At 42.2% G+C, this 23,958-nt stretch overlaps 1 protein-coding gene across 3 annotated transcripts in view; it reads left to right on the top strand.

Annotated features, from left to right (window-relative positions):
• Positions 1-23,958, top strand: part of LOC5576566 — a 680,673-nt gene that overhangs the window by 640,196 nt on the left and 16,519 nt on the right. For all 3 annotated transcript variants that reach the window (XM_021837955.1, XM_021837954.1, XM_021837953.1), the window contains 2 exons: positions 23,299-23,505; positions 23,577-23,863. In XM_021837955.1, coding sequence (XP_021693647.1) covers positions 23,299-23,505; positions 23,577-23,863 — 494 coding nt within the window. The remainder of the gene's footprint in view (positions 1-23,298; positions 23,506-23,576; positions 23,864-23,958) is intronic.

Genomic DNA, 23,958 nt, shown 5'->3' with positions numbered 1-23,958 from the left:
AAGCTTTTACAGCTTCTGGAAGGAAGCTTTTCCAGCTTCTGGAAGGGAGTTTTTCCAGCTTCTGGGACGAATCTTCCAGCCTCTAAAAGGAAACTTCTCCAGCTTCTGGAAAGGAGCTTTCCTAGCTTCTGGAAGAAAGCTTTTCCAGTTTCTGGAAGGAAACTTTTCAGGTTCTGGAAAGAAGCTTTTCAGCCTCTGAAAGGAAGCTTTTCAGCTTCTGAAAGGAAGCTTTTCTAGCTTCAGGAAGCAAGCTTTTCCAGCTACTAGAGGGAAGCTTTTGCAGCTCCTGGAAGGAAGCTTCTTCAGCTTTTGGAAGGAAACTTTCCTAACATCTGGAAGGAAGCTTTTCAGCTTCTGGAAGGAAGCTTTTCAGCTTCTGGAAGGAAGCTTTTCAGGTTCTGGAAGGAAGCTTTTCAGCTTCTGGAAGGTAGCTTTTAAGTTTCTGAAAGAAAGCTTTTCAGTTTCTGGAAGGAAAGTTTTCAGGTTCAGGAAGGAAGCTTTTACAGCTTCTGGAAGGAAACTTTTACAGCTCCTGGAAGGAAGCTTTTTCAGCTTCTGGAAGGAAGCTTTTCAAGCTTCTGGAAGAAAACTTTTCCAGCTTCTGGAAGAAAACTTTTCCAGCTTCTGGAACGAAGCTTTTCAAGCTTCTGGAAGGAAGCATTTCCAGCTTCTGGAAAGAAGCTTTTCCAGCTTCTAAAACGAATCTTTTCAGCTTCTGGAAGGCAGCTTTTCTAGCTTCTGGAAGACAGCTTTTTCAGCTTCTTACAGAAAGCTTATCCAGCTTCAGGAAGCAAGCTTTTACAGCTTATTAAAAAAAGCTTATCCAGGCTCTGGAGGAAAAAAGCTTTTCCAGCTTCTGGACGGAAGCGTTTCAAGCTTCTGGAAGAAAACTTTTCCAGCTTCTGGAAGAAAACTTTTCCAGCTTCTGGAACGAAGCTTTTCAAGCTTCTGGAAAAAAGCTTTTCTAGCTTCAGGAAGCAAGCTTTTCCAGCTACTAGAGGGAAGCTTTTGCAGCTTCTGGAAGAAAGCTTCTTCAGCTTTTGGAAGGAAACTTTCCCAACATCTGGAAGGAAGCTTTTACAGCTCCTGGAAGGAAGCTTTTTCAGCTTCTGGAAGAAAACTTTTCCAGCTTCTGGAACGAAGCTTTTCAAGCTTCTGGAAAAAAGCTTTTCTAGCTTCAGGAAGCAAGCTTTTCCAGCTACTAGAGGGAAGCTTTTGCAGCTTCTGGAAGAAAGCTTCTTCAGCTTTTGGAAGGAAACTTTCCCAACATCTGGAAGGAAACTTTTACAGCTCCTGGAAGGAAGCTTTTTCAGCTTCTGGAAGGAAGCTTTTCCAGCTTCTGGAACGAAGCTTTTCCAGCTTCTGGAAGGCAGCTTTTCCAGCTTCTGGAAGGAAGCTTTTCAGCTTCTGGAAGGAAACTTTTCAGGTTCTAGAAAGAAGCTTTTCAGTTTCTGGAAGGAAGCTTTTCAGCTTCTGGAAGGGAACTTTTCAGTTTCTGGAAGGCAGCTTTTCCAGCTTCTAGAAGGAAGCTTTTCAGTTTCTGGAAGGAAGCTTTTCAGCTTCTGGAAGGAAGTTTTTCAGGTTCTGGAAGGAAGCTTTTCAGCTTCTGGAAGGAAGCATTTAAGTTTCTGGAAGAAAGCTTTTCAGCTTCTGGAAGGAAAGTTTTCAGGTTCTGGATTGAAGCTTTTACAGCTTCTGGAAGGAAACTTTTAAAGCTCCTGAAAGGAAGCTTTTTCAGCTTCTGGAAGGAAGCTTTTCCAGCTTCTGGAAGAAAACTTTTCCAGCTTCTGGAAAGAAGCTTTTCCAGCTTCTGGAAGGGATTTTTTTCAGCTTCTGGGACGAATCTTCCAGCCTCTGGAAGGAAGTTTTTCAGCTTCTGGAACGAATCTTTTCAGCTTCTGGAATGCAGCTTTTTCAGCTTCTTACAGAAAGCTTAGCCAGCTTCAGGAAGCAAGCTTTTACAGCTTATTAAAAAAGCTTATCCAGGCTCTGGAGGAAAAAAGCTTTTCCAGCTTCTGGACGGAAGCGTTTCAAGCTTCTGGAAGAAAACTTTTCCAGCTTCTGGAAGAAAACTTTTCCAGCTTCTGGAACGAAGCTTTTCCAGCTTCTGGAAGGAAGCATTTCCAGCTTCTGGAAAGAAGCTTTTCCAGCTTCTGGAACGAATCTTTTCAGCTTCTGGAAGGCAGCTTTTCCATCTTCTGGAAGACAGCTTTTTCAGCTTCTTACAGAAAGCTTATCCAGCTTCAGGAAGCAAGCTTTTACAGCTTATTAAAAAAAGCTTATCCAGGCTCTGGAGGAAAAAAGCTTTTCCAGCTTCTGGACGGAAGCGTTTCAAGCTTCTGGAAGAAAACTTTTCCAGCTTCTGGAAGAAAACTTTTCCAGCTTCTGGAACGAAGCTTTTCAAGCTTCTGGAAGGAAGCATTTCCAGCTTCTGGAAAGAAGCTTTTCCAGCTTCTGGAACGAATCTTTTCAGCTTCTGGAAGGCAGCTTTTCCAGCTTCTGGAAGACAGCTTTTTCAGCTTCTTACAGAAAGCTTATCCAGCTTCAGGAAGCAAGCTTTTACAGCTTATTAAAAAAAGCTTATCCAGGCTCTGGAGGAAAAAAGCTTTTCCAGCTTCTGGACGGAAGCGTTTCAAGCTTCTGGAAGAAAACTTTTCCAGCTTCTGGAAGAAAACTTTTCCAGCTTCTGGAACGAAGCTTTTCAAGCTTCTGGAAAAAAGCTTTTCTAGCTTCAGGAAGCAAGCTTTTCCAGCTACTAGAGGGAAGCTTTTGCAGCTTCTGGAAGAAAGCTTCTTCAGCTTTTGGAAGGAAACTTTCCCAACATCTGGAAGGAAGCTTTTCCAGCTTCTGGAAGGAAGCTTTTCAGCTTCTGGAAGGAAGCTTTACAGCTTCTGGAAGGAAGCTTTTAAGTTTCTGAAAGAAAGCTTTTCAGCTTCTGGAAGGAAACTTTTACAGCTCCTGGAAGGAAGCTTTTTCAGCTTCTGGAAGGAAGCTTTTCCAGCTTCTGGAGGGAAGCTTCTCCAGCTTCTGGAACGAAGCTTTTCCAGCTTCTGGAACGAAGCTTTTACAGCTTCTGGAAGGAAGCTTTTCCAGCTTCTAGAAGCAAGCTTTTCAGTTTCTGGAAGGAAGCTTTTCAGCTTCTGGAAGGAAGTTTTTCAGGTTCTGGAAGGAAGCTTTTCAGCTTCTGGAAGGAAGCTTTTAAGTTTCTGGAAGAAAGCTTTTCAGCTTCTGGAAGGAAAGTTTTCAGGTTCTGGAAGGAAGCTTTTACAGCTTATGGAAGGAAACTTTTACAGCTCCTGGAAGGAAGCTTTTTCAGCTTCTGGAAGGAAGCTTTTCCAGCTTCTGGAAGGCAGCTTTTCCAGCTTCTGGAAGGAAGCTTTTCAGCTTCTGGAAGGAAACTTTTCAGGTTCTAGAAAGAAGCTTTTAAGTTTCTGGAAGGAAGCTTTTCAGCTTCTGGAAGGGAACTTTTCAGTTTCTGGAAGGCAGCTTTTCCAGCTTCTAGAAGGAAGCTTTTCAGTTTCTGGAAGGAAGCTTTTCAGCTTCTGGAAGGAAAATTTTCAGGTTCTGGAAGGAAGCTTTTCAGCTTCTGGAAGGAAGCTTTTAAGTTTCTGGAAGAAAGCTTTTCAGCTTCTGGAAGGAAAGTTTTCAGGTTCTGGATTGAAGCTTTTACAGCTTCTGGAAGGAAACTTTTAAAGCTCCTGAAAGGAAGCTTTTTCAGCTTCTGGAAGGAAGCTTTTCCAGCTTCTGGAACGAAGCTTTTCCAGCTTCTGGAAAGAAGCTTTTCCAGCTTCTGGAAGAGATTTTTTTCAGCTTCTGGGACGAATCTTCCAGCCTCTGGAAGGAAGTTTTTCAGCTTCTGGAACGAATCTTTTCAGCTTCTGGAATGCAGCTTTTCCAGCTTCTGGAAGACAGCTTTTTCAGCTTCTTACAGAAAGCTTATCCAGCTTCAGGAAGCAAGCTTTTACAGCTTATTAAAAAAAGCTTATCCAGGCTCTGGAGGAAAAAAGCTTTTCCAGCTTCTGGACGGAAGCGTTTCAAGCTTCTGGAAGAAAACTTTTCCAGCTTCTGGAACGAAGCTTTTCAAGCTTCTGGAAAAAAGCTTTTCTAGCTTCAGGAAGCAAGCTTTTCCAGCTACTAGAGGGAAGCTTTTGCAGCTTCTGGAAGAAAGCTTCTTCAGGTTTTGGAAGGAAACTTTCCCAACATCTGGAAGGAAGCTTTTCCAGCTTCTGGAAGGAAGCTTTTCAGCTTCTGGAAGGAAGCTTTACAGCTTCTGGAAGGAAGCTTTTAAGTTTCTGAAAGAAAGCTTTTCAGCTTCTGGAAGGAAACTTTTACAGCTCCTGGAAGGAAGCTTTTTCAGCTTCTGGAACGAAGCTTTCCCAGCTTCTGGAACGAAGCTTTTACAGCTTCTGGAAGGAAGCTTTTCCAGCTTCTAGAAGCAAGCTTTTCAGTTTCTGGAAGGAAGCTTTTCAGCTTCTGGAAGGAAGTTTTTCAGGTTCTGGAAGGAAGCTTTTCAGCTTCTGGAAGGAAGCTTTTAAGTTTCTGGAAGAAAGCTTTTCAGCTTCTGGAAGGAAAGTTTTCAGGTTCTGGATTGAAGCTTTTACAGCTTCTGGAAGGAAACTTTTAAAGCTCCTGAAAGGAAGCTTTTTCAGCTTCTGGAAGGAAGCTTTTCCAGCTTCTAGAAGGAAGCTTTTCAGTTTCTGGAAGGAAGCTTTTCAGCTTCTGGAAGGAAAATTTTCAGGTTCTGGAAGGAAGCTTTTCAGCTTCTGGAAGGAAGCTTTTAAGTTTCTGGAAGAAAGCTTTTCAGCTTCTGGAAGGAAAGTTTTCAGGTTCTGGATTGAAGCTTTTACAGCTTCTGGAAGGAAACTTTTAAAGCTCCTGAAAGGAAGCTTTTTCAGCTTCTGGAAGGAAGCTTTTCCAGCTTCTGGAACGAAGCTTTTCCAGCTTCTGGAAAGAAGCTTTTCCAGCTTCTGGAAGAGATTTTTTTCAGCTTCTGGGACGAATCTTCCAGCCTCTGGAAGGAAGTTTTTCAGCTTCTGGAACGAATCTTTTCAGCTTCTGGAATGCAGCTTTTCCAGCTTCTGGAAGACAGCTTTTTCAGCTTCTTACAGAAAGCTTATCCAGCTTCAGGAAGCAAGCTTTTACAGCTTATTAAAAAAAGCTTATCCAGGCTCTGGAGGAAAAAAGCTTTTCCAGCTTCTGGACGGAAGCGTTTCAAGCTTCTGGAAGAAAACTTTTCCAGCTTCTGGAACGAAGCTTTTCAAGCTTCTGGAAAAAAGCTTTTCTAGCTTCAGGAAGCAAGCTTTTCCAGCTACTAGAGGGAAGCTTTTGCAGCTTCTGGAAGAAAGCTTCTTCAGGTTTTGGAAGGAAACTTTCCCAACATCTGGAAGGAAGCTTTTCCAGCTTCTGGAAGGAAGCTTTTCAGCTTCTGGAAGGAAGCTTTACAGCTTCTGGAAGGAAGCTTTTAAGTTTCTGAAAGAAAGCTTTTCAGCTTCTGGAAGGAAACTTTTACAGCTCCTGGAAGGAAGCTTTTTCAGCTTCTGGAACGAAGCTTTTCCAGCTTCTGGAACGAAGCTTTTACAGCTTATGGAAGGAAACTTTTACAGCTCGTGGAAGGAAGCTTTTTCAGCTTCTGGAAGGAAGCTTTTCCAGCTTCTGGAAGGCAGCTTTTCCAGCTTCTGGAAGGAAGCTTTTCAGCTTCTGGAAGGAAACTTTTCAGGTTCTAGAAAGAAGCTTTTAAGTTTCTGGAAGGAAACTTTTCAGCTTCTGGAAGGGAACTTTTCAGTTTCTGGAAGGCAGCTTTTCCAGCTTCTAGAAGGAAGCTTTTCAGTTTCTGGAAGGAAGCTTTTCAGCTTCTGGAAGGAAAATTTTCAGGTTCTGGAAGGAAGCTTTTCAGCTTCTGGAAGGAAGCTTTTAAGTTTCTGGAAGAAAGCTTTTCAGCTTCTGGAAGGAAAGTTTTCAGGTTCTGGATTGAAGCTTTTACAGCTTCTGGAAGGAAACTTTTAAAGCTCCTGAAAGGAAGCTTTTTCAGCTTCTGGAAGGAAGCTTTTCCAGCTTCTGGAATGAAGCTTTTCCAGCTTCTGGAAAGAAGCTTTTCCAGCTTCTGGAAGGGAGTTTTTTCAGCTTCTGGGACGAATCTTCCAGCCTCTGGAAGGAAGTTTTTCAGCTTCTGGAACGAATCTTTTCAGCTTCTGGAATGCAGCTTTTTCAGCTTCTTACAGAAAGCTTATCCAGCTTCAGGAAGCAAGCTTTTACAGCTTATTAAAAAAAAGCTTATCCAGGCTCTGGAGGAAAAAAGCTTTTCCAGCTTCTTGACGGAAGCGTTTCAAGCTTCTGGAAGAAAACTTTTCCAGCTTCTGGAAGAAAACTTTTCCAGCTTCTGGAACGAAGCTTTTCAAGCTTCTGGAAAAAAGCTTTTCTAGCTTCTGGAAGCAAGCTTTTCCAGCTTCTAGAGGGAAGCTTTTGCAGCTTCTGGAAGAAAGCTTCTTCAGCTTTTGGAAGGAAACTTTCCCAACATCTGGAAGGAAGCTTTTCCAGCTTCTGGAAGGAAGCTTTTCAGCTTCTGGAAGGAAGCTTTACAGCTTCTGGAAGGAAGCTTTTAAGTTTCTGAAAGAAAGCTTTTCAGCTTCTGGAAGGAAACTTTTACAGCTCCTGGAAGGAAGCTTTTTCAGCTTCTGGAAGGAAGCTTTTCCAGCTTCTGGAGGGAAGCTTCTCCAGCTTCTGGAACGAAGCTTTTCCAGCTTCTGGAACGAAGCTTTTACAGCTTCTGGAAGGAAGCTTTTCCAGCTTCTGGAAGGGAGTTTTTTCAGCTTCTGGGACGAATCTTCCAGCCTCTAAAAGGAAACTTCTCCAGCTTCTGGAAAGGAGCTTTTCTAGCTTCTGGAAGAAAGCTTTTCCAGTTTCTGGAAGGAAACTTTTCAGGTTCTGGAAAGAAGCTTTTCAGCCTCTGAAAGGAAGCTTTTCAGCTTCTGAAAGGAAGCTTTACTAGCTTCAGGAAGCAAGCTTTTCCAGCTACTAGAGGGAAGCTTTTGCAGCTTCTGGAAGGAAGCTTCTTCAGCTTTTGGAAGGAAACTTTCCCTACATCTGGAAGGAAGCTTTTCAGCTTCTGGAAGGAAGCTTTTCAGCTTCTGGAAGGAAGCTTTTCAGGTTCTGGAAGGAAGCTTTTCAGCTTCTGGAAGGTAGCTTTTAAGTTTCTGAAAGAAAGCTTTTCAGCTTCTGGAAGGAAAGTTTTCAGGTTCAGGAAGGAAGCTTTTACAGCTTCTGGAAGGAAACTTTTACAGCTCCTGGAAGGAAGCTTTTTCAGCTTCTGGAAGGAAGCTTTTCAAGCTTCTGGAAGAAAACTTTTCCAGCTTCTGGAAGAAAACTTTTCCAGCTTCTGGAACGAAGCTTTTCAAGCTTCTGGAAAAAAGCTTTTCTAGCTTCAGGAAGCAAGCTTTTCCAGCTACTAGAGGGAAGCTTTTGCAGCTTCTGGAAGAAAGCTTCTTCAGCTTTTGGAAGGAAACTTTCCCAACATCTGGAAGGAAGCTTTTCCAGCTTCTGGAAGGAAGCTTTTCAGCTTCTGGAAGGAAGCTTTACAGCTTCTGGAAGGAAGCTTTTAAGTTTCTGAAAGAAAGCTTTTCAGCTTCTGGAAGGAAACTTTTACAGCTCCTGGAAGGAAGCTTTTTCAGCTTCTGGAAAGAAGCTTTTCCAGCTTCTGGAGGGAAGCTTTTCCAGCTTCTGGAGGGAAGCTTCTCCAGCTTCTGGAACGAAGCTTTTCCAGCTTCTGGAACGAAGCTTTTACAGCTTCTGGAAGGAAGCTTTTCCAGCTTCTGGAAGGAAAGTTTTCAGGTTCTGGAAGGAAGCTTTTACAGCTTCTGGAAGGAAACTTTTACAGCTCCTGGAAGGAAGCTTTTTCAGCTTCTGGAAGGAAGCTTTTCCAGCTTCTGGAACGAAGCTTTTCCAGCTTCTGGAAGGCAGCTTTTCCAGCTTCTGGAAGGAAGCTTTTCAGCTTCTGGAAGGAAACTTTTCAGGTTCTAGAAAGAAGCTTTTCAGTTTCTGGAAGGAAGCTTTTCAGCTTCTGGAAGGGAACTTTTCAGTTTCTGGAAGGCAGCTTTTCCAGCTTCTAGAAGGAAGCTTTTCAGTTTCTGGAAGGAAGCTTTTCAGCTTCTGGAAGGAAGTTTTTCAGGTTCTGGAAGGAAGCTTTTCAGCTTCTGGAAGGAAGCTTTTAAGTTTCTGGAAGAAAGCTTTTCAGCTTCTGGAAGGAAAGTTTTCAGGTTCTGGATTGAAGCTTTTACAGCTTCTGGAAGGAAACTTTTAAAGCTCCTGAAAGGAAGCTTTTTCAGCTTCTGGAAGGAAGCTTTTCCAGCTTCTGGAACGAAGCTTTTCCAGCTTCTGGAAAGAAACTTTTCCAGCTTCTGGAAGGGAGTTTTTTCAGCTTCTGGGACGAATCTTCCAGCCTCTGGAAGGAAGTTTTTCAGCTTCTGGAACGAATCTTTTCAGCTTCTGGAATGCAGCTTTTTCAGCTTCTTACAGAAAGCTTATCCAGCTTCAGGAAGCAAGCTTTTACAGCTTATTAAAAAAAACTTATCCAGGCTCTGGAGGAAAAAAGCTTTTCCAGCTTCTGGACGGAAGCGTTTCAAGCTTCTGGAAGAAAACTTTTCCAGCTTCTGGAAGAAAACTTTTCCAGCTTCTGGAACGAAGCTTTTCAAGCTTCTGGAAAAAAGCTTTTCTAGCTTCAGGAAGCAAGCTTTTCCAGCTACTAGAGGGAAGCTTTTGCAGCTTCTGGAAGAAAGCTTCTTCAGCTTTTGGAAGGAAACTTTCCCAACATCTGGAAGGAAGCTTTTCCAGCTTCTGGAAGGAAGCTTTTCAGCTTCTGGAAGGAAGCTTTACAGCTTCTGGAAGGAAGCTTTTAAGTTTCTGAAAGAAAGCTTTTCAGCTTCTGGAAGGAAAGTTTTCAGGTTCTGGAAGGAAGCTTTTACAGCTTCTGGAAGGAAACTTTTACAGCTCCTGGAAGGAAGTTTTTTCAGCTTCTGGAAAGAAGCTTTTCCAGCTTCTGGAGGGAAGCTTCTCCAGCTTCTGGAACGAAGCTTTTCCAGCTTCTGGAACGAAGCTTTTACAGCTTCTGGAAGGAAGCTTTTCCAGCTTCTGGAAGGGAGTTTTTTCAGCTTCTGGGACGAATCTTCCAGCCTCTAAAAGGAAACTTCTCCAGCTTCTGGAAAGGAGCTTTTCTAGCTTCTGGAAGAAAGCTTTTCCAGTTTCTGGAAGGAAACTTTTCAGGTTCTGGAAAGAAGCTTTTCAGCCTCTGAAAGGAAGCTTTTCAGCTTCTGAAAGGAAGCTTTTCTAGCTTCAGGAAGCAAGCTTTTCCAGCTACTAGAGGGAAGCTTTTGCAGCTTCTGGAAGGAAGCTTCTTCAGCTTTTGGAAGGAAACATTCCCAACATCTGGAAGGAAGCTTTTCAGCTTCTGGAAGGAAGCTTTTCAGCTTCTGGAAGGAAGCTTTTCAGGTTCTGGAAGGAAGCTTTTCAGCTTCTGGAAGGTAGCTTTTAAGTTTCTGAAAGAAAGCTTTTCAGCTTCTGGAAGGAAAGTTTTCAGGTTCTGGAAGGAAGCTTTTACAGCTTCTGGAAGGAAACTTTTACAGCTCCTGGAAGGAAGCTTTTTCAGCTTCTGGAAGGAAGCTTTTCGAGCTTCTGGAAGGAAGCTTTTCCAGCTTCTGGAAGGAAGCTTTTCCAGCTTCTGGAACGAAGCTTTTCCAGCTTCTGGAAAGAAAAGCTTCTTCAGCTTTTGAAAGGAAACTTTCCCAACATCTGGAAGGAAGCTTTTCCAGCTTCTGAAAGGAAGCTTTTCAGCTTCTGGAAGGAAGCTTTTCAGCTCCTGGAAGGAAGCTTTTCTAGCTTCAGGAAGCAAGCTTTTCCAGCTTCTAGAGGGAAGCTTCTCCAGCTTCTGGAAGGAAGCTTCTTCAGCTTTTGGAAAGAAACTTTCCCAACATCTGGAAGGAAGCTTTTCCAGCTTCTGGAAGGATGCTTTTCCAGCTTCTGGAAGGAAGATTTTCCAGCTTCTGGAAGGAAGCTTTTTCAGCTTCTGGAAGGAAGCTTTTTCAGCTTCTTACAGAAAACTTATCCAGCTTCAGGAAGCAAGCTTTTACAGCTCATTTAAAAAAGCTTATCCAGGCTCTGGAGGAAAAAGCTTTTCCAGCTTCTGAAAAAAAGCTTTTCCAGCTTCTGGAAGAAAACTTTTCCAGCTTTTGGAAGGAAGATTTTCCAGAATCTGAAAGGAAGCATTTTACAGCTTTCGGAAGAAAGCTTTTCTAGCCTCTGGCAAAGAGCTTTTCCAATTTCTGCAAGGAAGCTTTTCAATCTTTTGAAAGGAAAATTTTCCCAATTTTGGAAGCAAGCTTTTCCAGCTTATCGAACAAAATATTTCCAGCTTCTGGTAGGAAGCTTTTGCAGCTTATGGAAATAAGTTTTCCGAGCTTCTGAAAGAAAGCTTTTCCAGCTTCTGGAGGTACACTTTCCCAACTTCTGAAATCCTTCCACCTTCGAAAAGGAAGGTTTTCCAGCTCCCGGAAGCAAGCTTTTCAAGCTTCTTGTGGGAAACTTTACTTGCTTCTGAAAGAAAGCTCCTGGACTTTGTCCAGCTTTAGGAAGGAAGTTTTTCAAGCATTTGGAAGGAAGCTTTTTTAGCATCTGGAAAGAAGTTTTTCTAGCTTCTCGAACAAAACTTTTCTAGCTTCTGGAAGGTAGATTTTCCAGAATCTGGAAGAAAGCTTTTCCAGATTCTGAAAGGAATCAAGATTCCTAGTTTTAAATTAAAAAATCCGAGCTCAAGGTTGTTTTCCGATTCACAATGAACTTTGCCAATCGTTCCAAAGCAAACAATTTAAGCTGGTTCCGTAAAACCAAACTTCCGAATCGCTTTTCATAACCGTAGCACATTGGACAGGAAAACACAGCTGCAAAGAAAAAAAACAACAACAAGAAAACGTCGACAGGAAGTTCGCAAATACCTACAAAGTCAAAAGTCCAAAAACGTAGAAAAGAAACTGTGGAATGTCGTGTTTCTGCCGTGTTGGCATGCGGTCGTCGCCCGTATCATACCGGAATGTCCCACAGGGACTATTCGTGATGCTAGGCTATATGAGTTTGTTATGTTAGTATACTGTGACCAAAAAGAATATACCGGGCGGCACACTTTTTCCCTTCTATAAGCCATCCGAAAAAACTAACTTGAAATAGAACCGAGAAAACTTTTGCATTGAATTTGGTTTCCGTTGAATTTATGGGAAACTTACCTAATACGGAAAGAAATACATTCGGGAGCTTAAAGCTAGGCTTAAAGGGACTTAATGCGGAAATGTTATTAACAAAGTCACTGACATGAGAATGGAACGCCACAATCGTCAAATATCTTAGTGAAAACCCGGAAAATCAATTACTATAGAGAATCCAACTTCGACAATTCTTCTTCCGCCCTAACTGGAAATCTAAACTTGACTAACAACACCATAAAGTTTCCCACCCACGCAGCTCCCCTTTTTCACAGCAAAGGAACGTGCAATTAATACGTTCGCTTTGTCAGCATCCATCTATGTGGCAAAGAACTGGCTGGGAAAGCTGAGAAAATCTTCCAAGCTTTTAACACGTCTTAAGATTTCTGCTTTGTCTCTTCGGCAGTGGTTCCTCATCCACATCTGATAAGGTTTAGGGGCAGAAGGTCAAAAGACGAACCAAAGAACAAAATGTCGAAAGAATAAAACGGTGAAAGATAAAAAGTCGAAAGGACAAAAGTTCAAAATGATTCGCTGACAAAAAAAATGAAACTGATTTTCTACCATTAATCCCTTCACATTTCCCTCTTCAATCTTTAGTCCTTCCGAAGTTGAGTCTTTAGAACTTTTGTCAAAATGTCATCTGAGAATAATACCTTAGGCAGCTCTACCGGTGCTCTCAATCACCTTTCTTGTTCAAAGTTATGAACCATGTCAAAAATTGGAGCTTTTACCAGTGATTCAAATCCTGTTCCAAATTTATATTATAGGGTCGGTGTTCCCTTAGTGGACAGTCCCCTATAGTCGCACTAGTGGCTTATTACGGCCGTTTAGCTATAAATCTTTTCAAAATATTTTTTGACATGAAGGGCAGGAGCTATTAATCTAAGTACCATTGATACACAGCTTGATTTTGTTCAAAAAATGATCGAAATATTTAGTTTTGCTTAAAATTTGAGCTCCCTTGCGCCTATAGTTAACCTATTGTTCCTATAGTAGCACTACTGAGAGAAACTATTTTTTATTATACAAAATACTTGATGAAATAACAACTTTTTTTACATCAAACGAAAGCTTTTGATCCACACTGTGTAGGAAAAATATAAAAGTTTTGTAAAAATACGATTTTGATAAGTATTTTTCCAACGCCGTGATGCTAGTGCTACTATAGGAACAGGAATTAGAAATAGTGCTACTATAGGCACATGTATTCCTATAGTGGCACACGCGATAATAAATACATACATTTGAGTTTTCATAGTTTTCATATTTTTCCTGCAAAACCAAGATAAAAAGCTTTCAGATGATGTAAAAATAATGACGCTAGCGTTATTTTTCGATTTTATACGATTTTTTGTTCTTAGCTATGCGGCTATTGGTACATCGACCCTACCAGTTTTCTGATCTATTTTTTCAACTAACATTCTCTTTAATCCAATTTTGGTCGGTTTTGTTGGAGTGTTTCAAATATTTCAGAAAGGAATGGGTAGGTAAATAGTTAATCAAGAAATATGAGAATGCGGTGATTCAAGAAGAATGTTGACAATTTCAAAGGATTACTGGTTGAAATGATCACCGCGAACAATGCTACGTAATTGGGTCGAATGGATCATTAGGTCGAACGGGTCATTATGCCAAATGAGTTAAAAATCTAAGATAGAAATCTTCTTGCGAAAATCGATCAAAATATGACACATTTTTTACAATGAATGTCAGATCCGGATTCCGGGCTGAATTATGAAACCAATTTTAGAATGCAAGAAGTAAGTTTATGTGCCAATATGCACTGTACAAAATGAAAGAACAGCATATATATAAAAGAAGGAACTTTGACGCCAAACATTATTCATGAAAACAACATTACTAGAACGAACAGCCCAAGTTTATATGATAATCTTTCATATAAATGTTAGCACTTGATATACCGGCAATTAGTTCTATAGAATAGCCAATGTTAAAAAGAAAGATCTCTGATTACTATTATTGTAGTTATAATTTCAATAAACCACTATTGCAGCGAAGCTCGAAAGAATAGCAAATAGTCAAACGAAGGAAAATTTTTCTAACTAATCGCATACGTAGTCGCGTAAAACTTGGATGGTTTTTTTTCTTAAGTCGCGTTTATTATTTAGCATTCTGCACTTAGGTTTTACGAAGAGCAAGCTCGGCGAGGATTTGGAGTGTTTTTGGAATATAACTCTCCCATTGACTGCGGTTTTTAAATTCCGTTGCATGCTTCTGTAGGGTGAGCTACAGAATCAAGACCAATCGTGTTCGGTTCGAGTTGTGCCTGTGTGAAAAGATATTAGTATTCAGTCGAGGATGGATTGCCAACTGATGAGCTCGTTTCATACTTATGATAACACATTTGACAACGTTACCTTTATGCAATTTCCAAACAAACTATGGTTGGTTCCTTACTACAAATGACGACAGAAACACTTATTCCTGTTTCAAATAGTTTCAATATACACATACCTTTCACATTACTTTACTTTACTTACAATTCGATTGATAGCAGATTCAATGACGTTTCATTTGACAAATGTCATTCTATTGTCAAGAGTGTTTCCTATCAATAACTTGCATACTATATTGCTCACAAAGTAGAAGAAGTATTACAAATGTCAGTATAAATCTACACTGGTGCGATTGGTTGGATGTAGAATATTTAAGATTTACAGAGTGTCCGTATATTATCCGAACAACAACAAATATAAAAGATTATCTCTCGTTCAGAACAATGAAAAAATAATGTTTATGTTCCTATTTAATTACATCTATATGTTCACTTAAATTAGAAATCTAAATATTTTGAAAATGTTTGCTTGGTACTAAAATAGGGACATTAAAAATTGTCGGCGACGTTTTCCCGAAAGCCGTTAGCCATTTTAGAGACGTTTTTTGCCTAAATTCCAAAAGAGGTCCCTTTTTTAGTTTGGCATTATGAATGTTGATGTACTTTTTTATATTCTATCAATATCTTCCATTGTATTTTCATCGCGAGATAAAAACTCCAAACTAGTTTTAAGTAAGGAGTCGTATGTTTTCTCATTATTCATGAATCGCATCACCGACCAAAGGTGACTCCCAGATCTTTTTCCTCCAGAGGTATTTTTGGTCTCTGGAAGCAACCATCACTACACACTAACATTCCTTCCCCATACCAACTGACTGTAAAGACTTGGCCGGCGCCGTTATTGATCAATAATATGAGAGCTGCTAAAATGCGCACTAAGCGTCCATCCCTTATTCATTTGGATAGAAGTGCAATTCTTACCTACAATTCTTGCTGTTCCAATCAATCACGAAGTAGCTACAACTGATTGTAATGTACAGTCAGTCTATGCTATGGTATGCTATGCTTTGACTTTTCCATTAACCAAGAGCACTTCATTAAGGGTGCGTTAGGCGGCTTTACACAAAAGAAAGTTCGATCCTCCCCTATTTCTATTTCTTGCACATGGGTCTGCCGAGGAAATAGAGGTAATGAACTATAGAAGAAGAATGCCGCTGGCGTCGCTGTCCGAACATCTCTTGCTGGCAGAGATAGGCGGGGCTATAAATGTCAACGCGAAAATGTATGCAGTTTGACAGTTATGTACCCGACATGAAACAAAACGTACCCGACAAAAAAAAACTTTTTTTGAAGATCAGGAATTATTTCTTGATAAAAATGCATAAAACACGTCAACGAATCATTGAAAGAACGGTTCCTGTCATGTTTCGAAAGTTTCGTCCTGTCGACCCATTCGGCCTAACATGCTTCGGCCCAATGACCTGACACCACTGCAAACTCATACTTGATATCATAAATTGGCTTTACTCAGTGACGAAGGATTCTAGTTTAATTTTCCCAATGAATTCGTCCAGGAACTTCTCCAGGTATATATTCAAAAATTCTTCCAGGAAATTCTCAAAGAATTCCTCAGCGAATTTGTCTACAGGTTCCTCAGCGAACTTGTACAAGTCTTCAGGAAGATATTTCTTCGGAAATGCAATTCCCACAAAAAATCTAATGTACTAAGTATTTGTGTTAAGAACATGTTCTAAGAAAAACTCAAAAACCTCCAGGGATTCTTCCAGGAATTTCTGAAAGGATCCCTCCGGAAATCTTACCAAACATTCCTCCGACAATCCCTTGAGGGATTTCTTTGGGAATTCCTTAAAGTTTTACTCTAAAAATTCTTTTAGAGAATACTCTGAAAATCCCAGCAGGGATTCATCATTAAATTCCTCCGGAAAATTTCTCCAGGAATTCCTTTAGAAGTGTATGCTAAGATTCATTCCATAAAGAATTCATCAAGGGATTTCTCCGTGAATTATGCCTGGAATTTTTATGGGAATTTCTTAAGGGATTCATCCGCAAATTCCTCCAGGAATCTTTATGTGAATTCCTTTAGAGATTACTCCGGGAATTCGTCCAGGGATTCATCTGCAAATTCTTTCAGGAAATTCGTCTAGGGATTCCTCCAGAATTTCCTCTAGGAAATGCCCCGGAAATTCCTCTAGGAATTCATCCGGTAATTTCTTCAGGGATTCCTCTGGAAATTCCACTACGGATTTCACTGGGGGTTCCTCCAGGGATCCTTATGTGAATTACTCTAGAGATTACTCCGGGAATTCCTTCAGGGATTCCTCTGCAATTTTTTTTAGGGATTACTTACTTACTTACTTATTTGGCTTTACATCAATTATCTTGATAAAGCCTCGCCAACAATATTTCGCCAATTCCCTCGGTTCATGGCCGCTTCTCTCCATCCTCGACTGTGACCCACGCTCTCCAGGTCCTGGTGTACCTGGTCCATCCACCTAGCTCGCTGCGCCCCACGCCTTCTTGTTCCGACCGGATTCGTGGCGAACACCATCTTTACAGGGTTGTTGTCCGGCATTCTTGCAACATGCCCTGCCCAGCGTATCCTTCCAGCTTTAGCTACCTTCACGATACTGGGTTCGCCGTAGAGTTGAGCGAGCTCGTGGTTCATCCTTCGCCGCCACACGCCGTTCTCCTGCACGCCGCCGAAGATCGTCCTTAGCACTCGGCGTTCGAAAACCCCAAGAGCTTGCAAGTCCTCCTCGAGCATCGTCCACGCCTCATGCCCATAGAGGACTACCGGTCTTATGAGCGTTTTGTACATCGTGCATTTGGTGCGGGGGTGAATCTTTCTTGACCGCAGTTTCTTCTGGAGCCCATAGTAGGCACGACTTCCGCTGATGATGCGCCTTCGTATTTCCCGACTAACATTGTTGTCAGCCGTCAGCAAGGATCCAAGGTAGACGAACTCGTCCACCACCTCGAAGGTATCCCCGTCTATCGTAACACTGCTTCCTAGGCGGGCCCTGTCGCGCTCAGTTCCGCCAACCAGCATGTACTTTGTTTTCGACGCATTCACCATTAGCCCGACTCTTGTTGCTTCGCGTTTCAGGCGGGTGAACAAATCTGCCACCGTTTCAAATTTTCTTCCAATAATATCCATGTCGTCCGCGAAGCAAACAAATTGTCCGGATCTCGTAAAAATCGTGCCTCGACTGTTAAGTCCGGCTCTCCGCATGACACCTTCAAGCGCAATATTGAACAACAGGCAAGAAAGTCCGTCGCCCTGTCGTAGTCCCCGCCGAGACTCGAACGAACTGGAGTGTTCGCCCGAGATCTTCACGCAGTTTTGCACACCGTCCATCGTTGCTCTGATCAATCTTGTGAGCTTCCCGGGAAAGCTGTTCTCGTCCATGATTTTCCATAGTTCTATGCGGTCGATACTATCGTATGCCGCCTTGAAATCGATGAACAAATGGTACGTAGGGGCCTGGTACTCACGGCATTTCTGGAGGATTTGCCGCACGGAAAAGATCTGGTCCGTTGTCGAGCGGCCGTCGATGAAACCTGCTTGATAACTTCCCACGAACTCGTTTGCTATAGGTGATAGACGACGGAAGAGAATCTGGGATAGCACTTTATAGGCGGCGTTTAGGATGGTGATTGCACGATAATTTTCACACTCCAGTTTGTCGCCCTTTTTGTAGATAGGGCATATAACGCCTTGCTTCCACTCCTCCGGTAGCTGTTCCGTTTCCCAGATTCTGACTATCAGCCGATGCAGACAAGCGGCCAACCTGTCCGGGCCCATCTTGATGAGTTCGGCTCCGATACCATCCTTGCCAGCGGCTTTGTTGTTCTTGAGCTGTTGAATGGCATCCTTAACTTCCCCCATCGTGGGAGCTGGTTGATTTCCGCTGTCCGCTGTGCTGACGTAGCCATCGCCTTCGCTGTCCTGACCTTCTGTGCCTGTGTTCTCTGCGCCATTCAGGTGTTCATCGTAGTGCTGCTTCCACCTTTCGATCACCTCGCGTCCGTCCGTCAAGATGCTCCCATCCTTATCCCGGCACATCTCAGCTCGCGGCACGAAGCCTTTGCGGGATGTGTTGAGCTTCTGATAGAACTTCCGCGTTTCTTGAGAACGGTACAGCAACTCCATCTCTTGGCATTCCACCTCTTCCAGGCGGCGCTTTTTGTCCCGGAATAGGCGGGTTTGCTGTTTCCGCTTCAGTCTGTATCGTTCCACGTTTTGCCGCGTACCATGCTGCAGCATTGCAGCCCGCGCTGCATTCTTCTCCTCTAAAACCTCCTGGCACTCCTCGTCGAACCAATCGTTTCTTGAGCTCCGTTCCACATATCCGACAACGCTTTCGGCAGCGTCGTTAATGGCTGCTTTGACTGTCCTCCAGCAGTCCTCAAGAGGGGCCCTATCGAGCTCGCCCTCATCCGGCAACGCTGCCTCAAGATGCTGCGCGTACGCATTGGCGACATCCGGTTGTTTCAGCCGCTCGAGATTGTACCGGGGCGGGCGTCGGTACCGTACATTGTTGATGACGGATAGTTTTGGGCGCAGTTTCACCATCACCAGGTAGTGGTCGGAGTCAATGTTGGCGCCACGATAGGTTCTGACGTCGGTTATGTCGGAGAAGTGCCGTCCATCGATCAAAACGTGGTCGATTTGCGATTCTGTCTGCTGAGGTGATCTCCAGGTGTACCGATACGGGAGGCTGTGCTGGAAATAGGTGCTACGAATGGCCATGTTCTTGGAGGCGGCAAAATCTATCAGTCGTAGGCCGTTCTCGTTCGTCAGCCGGTGGGCGCTGAACTTTCCAATCGTCGGTCTGAACTCCTCCTCCTGGCCAACCTGAGCGTTCAAATCTCCTATGATGATCTTGACGTCGTGGCTTGGGCAGCGGTCGTACTCGCGTTCGAGCTGCGCGTAAAATGCGTCCTTGTCATCATCAGTGTTTCCGGAGTGTGGGCTATGCACGTTGATTATGCTGAAGTTAAAGAATCGGCCTTTGATTCTTAACTTGCACATTCGTTCATTGATCGGCCACCACCCGATCACGCGCCTTTGCATATCACCCATCACTATGAAAGCTGTTCCCAGCTCGCGTGTGTTGCCGCAGCTTTGGTAGATGGTATGATTACCTCTAAACGTTCGCACCAATGCTCCTGTCCAGCACACCTCCTGCAGCGCTACGATGTCGAAACCGCGGGTCTTCAGTACATCGGAGAGTATGCGAGTACTTCCAATGAAGTTGAGAGATTTGCAGTTCCACGTACCGAGTTTCCAATCGCTAGTCCATTTTTGTCGCTGTGGTCTTTGCCGATTGTTCCGGTCCGTATTCTCTCGTTGACGTTCCTGTGCTGATGTGTTTTTACGGTTGGCTTGCAGGGCCTGACACCAACCCCCTAGATTTCCGGAGGACCATTCCCCCTAAATGTTCGGAGGGCCATAGTGCGCCGTTTAGCTTAGAGTCCTTCTTTGGCACTCGGACGATGATCAGCCGCCCCTGACATGGGGAACAGACGCTGTTGTGAGCCGCTCCTTACGTGGAGTACAGACGCTCCAGGTTTGCAAAAGCAAACCCCCCCTTCCCTGTCAGCATATGACCAAAGTTCCCACCGGGGGTTGGTTACCCGATCTTCCCCAAGGTTACTCGTACCCCGGCCAGTACCACGAGGAGGTAGGGATAGGAGTTGCTGGGCAAGAGGCTAAGGACCGCACAAAGGGGTCTATTTTATTCCTGCAGGTACACGAAGTACCAATGGTACGCCATGCCCACCCATTTACCGCGCCTTTTTTTAGGGATTGCTCTAAGGTTTTCTCCGGGAATTCATTCAGGGATTCCTCTGGAAATTTTTCTAAGGATTTCTCCTCGAATTCTACCTGGATTTTTTATAGGAATTTCTTAAGGAATTCTTCCGGGAATTCTTCCAGGGATCTTTATGTGAATTCCTTTAGAGATTACTCCGGAAATTCGCCGAGATCTGCGATTTCTTTCAGAAAATTCCTCTAGGGATGCCTCCAGAAATTCCTCTAGGAAATCCCGCGGAAATTCCTCTAGGGATTCATCCGGAAATTCCGTCATGGATTTCTCTGGAAACTCCACAAGGTATTTCACCGGGGTCTTGATGGAAGACTCCTTATGAGAATTCCTTTAGATATTACTCCGAGAATTCCTTCAGAGATTCCCTCGGGGATTTCTCTGGGAGCTCCTTCAGGGATTCCTCTTTGAATTCCTCTAGGGATTTCACCAGGAACTCCTCCAGGGATTCCTCCGGCAATACTCGCAGATTTTTCCGTGATTTCCTCAAACGATTATTCGGGATAGTTTCCAGCATTTATCAAAAAAATTACCCCTTTGAAAGAATCTCAAAGAAAATCTATAGAATATTTTGAAGAAATTTTTGTAAGAATTTCGACAGAATCACTAGGAAAATTCTTGGCAATCTTGAAAAATCTAAGAAAAGTTATTCGAAAGGTACCAAGAGAATTCTTCTTGAACATATAAAAACGTCTTAGAGATTTTTGCAGAGGATAAAAATGTGTGTTAGGAATTATTTGAGGAATCTCTACAAATATTGAAAGAAGAAACCTTGAACAAATTTCTGGCCAACATTTCTGATGAATCTATCTAAAACTGTCGACTCAAACGCTGTAAAGCTTATAACAAAATTATTGGATAACCCCCTCGAAAAAATTCGAAAATTGTTAGTAATCTGTTATAGGAGTTTCTAACCCTAACCAGAGAAATCACAAAGGAATTGCTGTATGAATATTCGGAAAAATTAAAAAAATGTAAGTCTTTGTAAAGAAATCTTTGGATAACACGTTATTATATATTCTAGAGAAATACTTGTTTGGAGTTCTAGAAGAACTTCTGTAAGAATTCTTTGAAAAATGCCTGAAGGAATCTTTGGAAAAAAATAACTTTTGGAGGAATAAGAAGAGAAACCCTGGGTGAAACTTTAATTTCAAATAGGAATAATTCAATGGAGCAATCGTTGATAAAATTCTGAAAGCACAAAACTTGAAGACTTATTAAAGCTCTGCCTGAAGAAGTTCCCGTGAGAATTTATTCAACTCTGGAGTTGAAAGCTGGCAAATTCCTGAAAAAATCTTCAAAAATTTTCATGGAGGAGTTACTAAAGCAATTCCTGTACGAAAACCCTAAACGAACTTTTTCAAGCAGTACTGGAAAAACACGAAAAAAAATGCTGGATGTGAGTCTTGATAAAAGCAGAGAGAAATCTTGGTAAGCTCTGCTGAAAAAAACTACAGACAAATTATGAGAAAACCTCCTGTTAAATTTATCAGGAGAAATATTTGGGGAAATACCTACAGAATATTTCGAACAAATATTTGAAGAACTATCATGTAACTGCTGGAGTTATACTAGGAAGTCTGTGAAGCAATTCCTGAAGAAATCAAAGCTCGAAGTATTTACCAGGGAACTAGAAAGCTTCCACCAAAAGCTGGAAAAGTTTCTCCCAGAAGCTAGAAAAAAAAAATTTCAGAAGAAATTATATCCCAAAGCTGGAAAAGTTTAATTTTTGGAGCTGGAAAAGAATCTTTCTAGTAGTTTGGAAACCTTCATTAAGAAACCGGAAAACTTTCGTTCATACATTGGAAAAACTTTTTCAAAAGCTGGGAGAGCTCTTTTCCCAAAACTGGAAAAACTGAAAAAGCTTCATTTTAAAAGCTGGAAAACCTGAAAAAAAATCGTTTAGGAAATGGGAAAGCTTCTCCTTAAGTCCTTCCTTCTCGCAGTTGGAAAAGAAATTAGGGAAGCTTTGTTCAGAAATTAGAAAAGCTTCGTACTGCTGCAAAAGTTTCCGTACAGTCGTTACATAAGCTTTTTTGCTTAAACATTGTAAAATCTTGTCTCCAGAAGCTGAAAAATGGTTCAGCAAAGTCTAAAAAGCTTTCTCTTCGAAACTGAAAAAGCATCTATCAGACGTTGGAAAAGCTTTATTCCACAAGCTGGTAAAGCTTCCTTCCAGACGCAAAAAAGCTTTCTTCTAGTAGCTGGAAACATTTTTTTACGAGCTTCTTCTAGATGAGATGCTGGAAAAGCTTGCTTTCAGAAAACGAAAAGTGTCTTTTTCAAAAAGGAAAACCTTCCTGCCAGTAACTGGATGCTAGGAAAGCTTTCTTCCGTAAGCTGGAAAAGCTTTTTTAAAGTACCGTAATCCGGGGTAACATTGATCAGTTTTTAGGATATTTCTTAAATATTTAATTCAAAAATGCAAATGCTCTGAGTTTTATATTTTTAAAACAAGTACTGCCACCCATAGCTCGTGACTATATACTGTATTTTGGTTTTTGAAAGATTTAAGCCTGTTTACAACAATGTTTTATGTGATTTTTACATTTAGCTGATATGGGGTAACATTGATCATCCATGTAAACAACGTTCGGTAATATTGAAAATGTCGTTACTTACTTAAATCATGCCCCCTGAAGCCGAATATGATGTCCAAACGCTTACATCTCATTTACTTTTTAGTTATTTTAAAATTAAAAAAAAACTCTAACAGCGAAATACGCCTAAAGGTAGGCAATCTCCTAAGGGAATTATACATTCTTAACAGTAATTGGTTAATTTTGCCTAATTGAACATAGTTATAAAAAATTTGACAGCGGAATTGTTTTTGGCGATGCTATTTTTAGTGAGAACCGCATTTTCCTTGCTCATATCGCTTGCAGAACTTATGTGAGACATGAATCTTCGGTAGTGTCATCCTTAACCATTGAAATCATTGTTTCGCAAACTTGACAAATTTACGCACAAAGCTAACGCAATTTTTGCAAAAATCTTAATTTTTAATAGCTCATAAATATAGGAAAGAGAAATAACATTCATGCTTCGGAAATGTTTCATCAATAAATGATGATACCAACTTATTATGAGATGAGTCATTCCGATCAATGTTACCCCGCTGATCAATGATACCCCGGATTACGGTAGCTGCAAACGATCTCCACAATCTCCAGAAACTGAAAAAGCTTCTCCCAAAAGCTGCAAAAGCTTCCATCCAGAAGCAAAAAAAGCTTTCGTCTAGCTGAAGAAGCTTTTTTCCGGAAGCTGTAAAAGCTTTCTTCTCAATCTGGAAGCTGATTTTCGAAAAGCTTCTCCCAGATGCAGGAAAAAGCTTGAAGATTGAAAAAAAATCAAGTAAAGATGAAAAAACGCAATTTCTTGGGGGTTTTGCTAACGTAAGAACCTCGACAACACGCAAACATTACATACAGTCGGACATCGTCCCGTAGATAGGCAACATCGAGCCCGAAACCGGTCGACTAAAAAGGTAATTTTAACTCCTTTTAATCGTTGTAAGAACAATAAGTGTTGTGTCCTGTCTCACGTCGCGTCTTATGAGTGATGAAAAAATCTCTTTTCCGGAAACTGAAAAAACTTTCTTCCATATTATAAAACCATACTTTCAGAAAACGGAAAGTTTTCCTTCAGAAGCTGACAAATATTTCCTTCCAGAAGCTGAAAAGCTTCTTCAGAAATTTAGAGAAAAGCTGGTGGAATTTAGTGGAAAAGCTTTTTCGGGCAGCTTCTGTCCAAATAATTTCTGCTGAGGAGCAGAATGTGGAAATCATTTTAGTTACTAGCAATGCAAATTAATATTAACCCTAACGAAATTTCTCGCGTAGATGATTCCATAAAGCTTGAGAACCACATCCCTAACGATTTATCTCTGCACACCCCTTCCCCACGCTTTCAGGTGGCCTGCACGTGGGACGACGTAAAGCTGCTGCGGATGGACATGGAACGGAACGCCTCATCAGCGATTCACTTCCGCACCAAACTGCTGTCGGCGGCCTGTCAGATGCAATCCGCCCTCTCCATTACGGATCTAGGTCAATTATACTACAAACCGCTGCGAGACGTGCACGGAACCGTGGTGCTATCCTGTGTTAACTGCATAAAGGTAAGAGCTGCGATGAGCCTGTTATCCTCGTCCAGAGTAATTAATCTTCTGTTTTTCGCGTCCGCCCCCAGAATCCGAAAAGCGTGTCGGTGCTAAACTCCCGCTGGATACCGCTGAACAAAATCCACAAGAAGTTGGCCCTCTCGACGGAGGACAGCAGCATCAACGAGCTGCTAATGAACTCCATTCAGGACCAAATCAACTACCATCAGGTGTCCAACATCCGGTTGGCCCGGGGCCTCTACGTGGGCTACCTGAAGATGCAGAGCTCGGTGGACGTGATCCAGGTGGTGGTTCCGGTGAAGGCCCCGAACGTCCTGCCGCACTGCAAGATCCGAGACAATCCGCACGTGTCAGCGTAAGTACCGGCTTGTGAACTGTTTTATTTCGATTCCCCGTTGCAGGAAGTAAATTTATCTACGTAAGATTTCCGTATATTTACCAGCCATCGGA

This window comes from Aedes aegypti, chromosome 1, assembly GCF_002204515.2.
Source record: "Aedes aegypti strain LVP_AGWG chromosome 1, AaegL5.0 Primary Assembly, whole genome shotgun sequence".
In the NCBI taxonomy this organism is placed as follows: Eukaryota; Metazoa; Arthropoda; class Insecta; order Diptera; family Culicidae; genus Aedes; species Aedes aegypti.
The sequence above is the reverse complement of the archived record's forward strand: the minus strand, read 5'-3'. Positions and strand labels throughout refer to the sequence as shown.